Raw genomic sequence first — 6,353 nt, 5'->3', positions numbered from 1 at the left:
TTCAGCTGGAGAGCAAATTAGAAATAGGCTACTGACACGAGCGCTCCACAATTTATTTGCGAGCTAATGTGATCATTTTCCCGAGAGTCCCCTCCTGAAGGGTTTCAACACAGACATATCTTCTCTCCAATAACAGAAGACCACCGACCCCTTATGTGGCCATCTCACCACCAACAACATGCAATCACGGACCCGCAGAGGCAGTCGATGTGACCGGGGCTGAAGTAACAGGCTGCTGTTTTGGACACTCCAGGAGAAACTTTCTTCCCTGGCTTGTGCCCTGTAAACTGGGACCGCTGCCGTGTGGGTTTCTCGCCGCCTCTCACTTTCTTTCTACGTGGGTGAGCAGTGTGTGCGTGTGTTTGTGGCACCCCCCCCCCCCCCCCCCCCCCCCCCCCCCCCCCTCCCCGCTCCTCCATAGATCGGCTTGCCCCCTTGTACCTTAAAAGCTGCACCATGCATTTCTTCTGCACCTCCTGGCTATTATAGTTAGAGCAGGATCCAAAGGCCCCCCCCCCCCCCCCTCCCTTCCCCAGCTGACCTGGGTTTGGACTTCGGACCGTGTGTCATGCAGCGAGACCTGAAGCCGTCCCCGGTTCCGTTGCAGGACCGCATGGTTCATTTGTAACTGGATCTACTGTTTTTTGGGAGGGAGAAGAGGGCATGTTCTTGAGAACACTTGCAAAGAGGAGAAGAAAGTAGAAAGACGTGGGTGAGCAGCAGCGACAGAAGGACGTAGCCTAGAGATATTATTAGAGAGAGAGTGCAACTTACTTGTAGATGTTTGATCAGGCCACGACTATGGGCGATGGGAGCCACCGCTGTGGACCCAACCCGCTGTGTCCGGACCGGATGGAGACAGTATGCCGCGCCGAGATAGGGAGCCGGTCCCCGGTTCAGAGTTCCACCGACACCCCGGGGACAGCAGCGTCTACCCCGACGTCCTCCAGTGAAGACGGACACGACAAACTTTTGGGAGTGGACCCTGACTATTGTCGGAGGATTTTAGTAAGGGGTAAGTAAACGAACCCCCCCCCCCGGGCGTTAATCTAAGTAGCATATGTCTGAGAGTTTCCAGGAAATTGAGGCTCTTAAAACTTCACTATTATTCTATTTACAAGTATCCCAACAATAAGTATCCTGGTCATAGCATCACCCCAGACAATGTGTTGACAGTCTTATTAATTAAAGTAAGTAAAAAAACAAAAAATTATATCTTCAATTTGGGACAAATTACTAAAAAAAGGAACCTGGATGTGGAGTTGTTAGGTGCTTCTCCCATTAAACATGTCAAAATGCAAGGCAACCAGAAAATATAAATAACTGAAAGAATGCAGACATTAGTCTTTTTAAACACAGAAGTGTGTAAAACTTGGACTGGATGCTAAACAATACAACACCTCTGGTGCAGGGTGGACTACACGCACAGATCATGCTGTGGAAACAATGGGCTACTCTCACGTCCATGATGCCTGAATGATTGAACACCGCCACACCCGTAAATATTAATTACAGTAATAATAACAGTATAGGCCTATTTGGGACAGTCTGTATCAGCTGTGACAACTCCTTCGTTTGAAAATATAAAAAAGTATTTAGTTAGATTATAACAGTCAATATATTGCCTCCTTGTTTTTTTTTATCACACAAGTAGTGAATATTTTCTCTTTAAAATATCTGTCTGAAGGTTAAAAATTATATCTGAGAAAGATAAAAAAAACTGTTGAGGATGATTGGGAGAAATGTATGCTCGGAGGCTGTTTGTCTTGCTTTTGTCAACAAAGAAGCTGATAAAAGAAACATAATTCAGCTGTGTGTGTGTGTGTGTGTGTCTTTGTGTGTCTTTGTGTGCCAACGTTATGCTAATACACACCAGAGTAATATTTAATAAGTCCACGCCCTCCTGAGGCCCTGCAGACTTTGAATGAGAGGATACAGAAAATGAAGAGAAAATCACTGCAGTGTGCAAACACTCTACAAATTAAATTGTAAATCTATATAACTCACGGGTGGTTTTGAGTCATAATTTAAGCTCACAACATATGTAGTAGCCTACATTTATGTTTGCACGTTAAATCTTAACAAATTAACTTGCACAGTAAATATGTGTACTGTGCTAACATGGAAGTGCAAAGGGTCTACTAACAATAAGACGACATGTATAAATCTGTCAAAAATAATAAATCTAAGTTTTTTTTTGCATTTAGGACATTTGTAATTATTTCAGCACGTAAACAGAAGGACCCCGTAAGGGGGAAACCTATTAGAATTTAAAATGTATTATGTGATGCATATTTTTAATGCGAATCATTGTGAAGTTTTCGTACTTGAAGATTTTTTTATTAGGCCTAAATGCATTCCAAGAGCAAAAACTCAGCAGGTTGCATGGCTTCAGAATACCGTATAGAAAACAAAAAGATCAGATTAAAATGCAACTGATATTTCTTGTGCAAGACTTTGTCGTGTGTAACTGTTAGATGGGGACAGAATCAATATGTCGGCCTATCAATCCTCGGTTATGTAGGCTGATGTTGGGGATATTTGTGTTTCTGGCTGCTTAGTAGATATTTTATTGGAGGTTTAGTCGTGCGGTGTCTTGGCATATGAAGAAGCTGCTCGTTTAGCCAGAGAGTAGACAAATTAGTGTAAGAACGAGCTATTTGCGATGGTGAACCACACAGAGAACGTGACAGGAGGAGAATCACGGAGAAATGGCGAGAGAGAGAGACTTGGATGCAGAAGTCACAACAATGTATTTAACGATTGTGACTTTATTGATAGACTATTGAACCATACTGTCATCTGTAAGACAGCATTTTTCTCATATTACATTTCTCTACTACTGATCACATGAATTTCTGATACCGAGTATTATTTTTACATTAGATCTGGCAGGCAGATGTTTATATAGTCTCTGTCCACGCCTGTGAATCATCGGTACATGCAGTCGTTACGGTGCTGCATCAGTCGCTGGTTAATGGTGTCCATGAGAGGAGAAAGTGGCCTGTAGAAGGGCCAGGGTGTGAGCCGGGTTTTGGTGGAGATACTGTAGAGATGGGGTTAGTGCTGAGCAAACGACGCCAGCAGTGTCAGGATTTGTTTTTTAAGCCGAGTCTGGATGCTTGGGTTTTCCGCAGAGAGGCCGGGGTCACCGAGAGGTCAGTCGGTCTGCACACAGACGCTGGTTCCCTCCTCTGCTCGCAAATGTTTCCATCACAGGGTGAGCTGTTATTTTTGCTACTGAGCCGGAGAAGAAAGTATGTCCAAATAGCTCAATATAAGTAGGGTTTACATCATCTCTGGCGCAGAATCCCACTTGCCTGGGGACACATTACGCGTGCGTAAAGATGGAGACCTCTCCAAAATGTTTCATTAGGCCTGTAAGTTAACCAAACACTGCAGTGCAACAGTATTTAACATTCAACTATACAGTTAAGGGCGTACTAACTGATTCATTTACTGCGTTTCCCTATGCTGTAACATAGGGAATAAAGCAAGGTTTTTTACGCACCGATTCTCCTGTCTTTACACCTGCTGAATTTAAGTACCTCAGCTATTGTATGTACCCATATATTTCTACACTTAACGTTAATCTAAGCAGATATCTGTCTTCAAAACACATCCAATTTACCTGTTACAGCTACAAGAATATATATATATATATATATATATATATATATATATATATATATATATATATATATATATATATATACTTAAGTTAAACTCTGTTACTTCAGAGTTTTGGTTGCTCCTTTCTTTAGAAACAATATGGAAGTTCGATTCAATCAGTTTTGTTTCATATTTAATTCAGGACTCTTCATATTTTATTGGATTGCATATTTTATGACCTAAAACCCCTGGACAAAGAGGAGATCTTGTCTGGCCTACGCTTCCATTCAAAGTGATAAATACGAACAAACATTCCCGGCTACAGTGTTACAAACAAACCAAAAAAAAGCTACAAATACAAAGATAATACTGTTTGAAACACGTATTCAAAAAAAAGTCGATTACAACAAAATTAATGTAACGATTGTGTTTTTTCAATTTATTGAACAGTGGAGACAATAACCCGAGGGCTTCTGGATCCAGCCCATCTATGATATCTCTCTATCATTTTAATGTACTAATATCTACCTTTCAAAATAGATGTAAATGTTTTACACTCCCAAGTTCATTTTTTCTACTTACATAATTTCTGATTTTCCAGACCAAAATAAACCAGCTGAGATCAATAACAAATAAACGACCCAGCCAAAAATTGAATACGAACATAAAAAGCACAAAAAACAGCCAGTGTCGTTGTGGTGGTGGATGGATACTGACGCACAGAGCTTTGGAAACAGCTGAGAGTGAAGCTTCTTATTGGCTCTAAATTCTTTAACTATTTAAATGGCATGCAGAAAAATAACACTAGACCACTTATCTTTTTGCAAAACCACTCATTGGAAGATACGTAATAGCCAGATATTCCGTATTAGTCAGTAGTCAGCACTCAGACATTGGGTCAAAACTGAGCAAAATTCTCTTAAATTTGTATGTTTTCATCCCCCATCAAAACAATACTTCTATTTTTCAATAAAGTAGGCTATTTTAACTGCAATGGATATTTTAAAGGATTTTAATTTTAGTTTTAGTTCATAAAAACGCAGTAGCCTACAGCCTACAGTATGTTCATGTTTAAGTAGCCTAAGCAAAACTGACATACGGTCACGTGGTCCAACACCACGCAGGCAATGTACGCGTTTGAGTTTGTGACACTGATTTGAGCACAACTAGGCTGCAGAAAAGTGTAGCTAATTTTCAGCATGTGTGAACGTACATGTTAATGACAATGTAGCCTTTTTCACACATACGTGTTATCTCTCCCTATGTGTTAAAAATAACACATATGTAGCTTGTTCATCTCAAAGACGCTTATCCATCAGTGTTTTTCTTCTCTTTAAAGCCATTAGCCTGTAGCCAGACTACACCGGTTTGGCACCGTGCAGGCCTAAAGGTCCACTCAAGTCTTAAAGACAGGTGTTTATCTGTTTAGTTATAGGCTAAAACTACTGAAAACATGATTCAATTTCTATTTTATTATACTGGTCTCAGTTGAGTAGCTAGGCTACTAACGTAGGCTACGCTGAACACACAGGCTAGGTAAAGTAGCGAGTAACGTTCCAAATTGTCCTGAGACTTTAGTTGTGTTTTTATTCTCAACAGACGCCAAAGGCACCATCCGCGAGATCGTCCTGCCGAAGGGCCTCGACCTAGACCGACCCAAGCGCACGCGGACCTCCTTCACGGCCGAGCAGCTGTACCGGCTCGAGCTCGAGTTCCAGCGGTGCCAGTACGTCGTGGGCCGCGAGCGCACCGAGCTCGCGAGGCAGCTCAATCTTTCCGAAACACAGGTAAGAGGAAGTTTTGTCTCAAGTAGGCTTAGGGAAATGCTTGGCAAAAGGCGGTGGAAACACTCTATTTTAACAACAAACAAAAACAGGTGCTCTGATAAACATCTTAAAGTAGGTAGCTAGGCCTAAATGAGAAGAATTCTTTACCTTAGTAGGCTAGCCTAGCTACCGGTTGCTAATGCCTTATATTCTATAGGATATTTTAATAATAAAGTATTGTTTTCTTATTTCTTGGTCAATGATTAAGGTAATTTCAATTAACCCTGCCCTAATATTTACCCTAATTATTATTTGGTTACAGGTGTGTTTGGGGCCTTTAATTGGCTCCCAAAGCACTGCTAAACTGGCTTGTTAAATGGACACATCCGGGGGGAAAACATCCCACAAGAGGGGCATGATTTTTCATTCAGATTAAAATCCTCACAAACACACAAATGTCACCCATAAATAAGCCCCATGGGTTTGTGCACGCGCCAATAAGGCCTTGAATGTGCATGCAGCCTATACGGCTCTGATAGCCTACCTTTTGCACTAGCCCGTGTAGATAGTAATTTAACCCAGGTCCTTTAAAACATCTGTCACATAACATAAAAATGGTAATAATTCATAATTGCGTATAATCCTGCTCGCGTGTGACAGTAGGAAATGCATGTATGTGAATATAATGCATGTATCTGAATTTGGTCTTTCCATAAAACAAAAACAAAAAAAAACGCTAGAGAAAAAACGGAAAACACGAAAACAAATACTTTTACTCATCACTGGTTGTAGCTAGGTGGGCCTACTTAAATAAAAACATAAATTATTATCTCTTTGCTGCCAGTGCAGCAGTCAGTAGGCCTAGACAACGTGTTGTTGTGCAGTGGTGTGTATGTATGTGTAATGTAAAATAAACTGTAAACTTCAGTTTTATATATATATATATATATATATATATATATATGTATATATATA

The 6,353-nt window shown here is 40.9% G+C and overlaps 1 protein-coding gene across 1 annotated transcript in view; it reads left to right on the top strand.

Annotated features, from left to right (window-relative positions):
• Positions 1–408: 408 nt before the first annotated feature.
• vax2 (ventral anterior homeobox 2) overlaps positions 409–6,353 on the top strand; it is a 23,230-nt gene continuing 17,285 nt past the window's right edge. Inside the window, exons 1-2 of the mRNA XM_034856260.1 lie at positions 409–1,015; positions 5,212–5,399. Coding sequence (XP_034712151.1) covers positions 781–1,015; positions 5,212–5,399 — 423 coding nt within the window. The 5' untranslated portion in view covers positions 409–780. The remainder of the gene's footprint in view (positions 1,016–5,211; positions 5,400–6,353) is intronic.

Source organism: Etheostoma cragini, chromosome 19, assembly GCF_013103735.1.
Source record: "Etheostoma cragini isolate CJK2018 chromosome 19, CSU_Ecrag_1.0, whole genome shotgun sequence".
NCBI classification, from domain to species: Eukaryota; Metazoa; Chordata; class Actinopteri; order Perciformes; family Percidae; genus Etheostoma; species Etheostoma cragini.
Note: the sequence above shows the minus strand (reverse complement) of the source record. Positions and strands in the feature narration are given on the sequence as shown.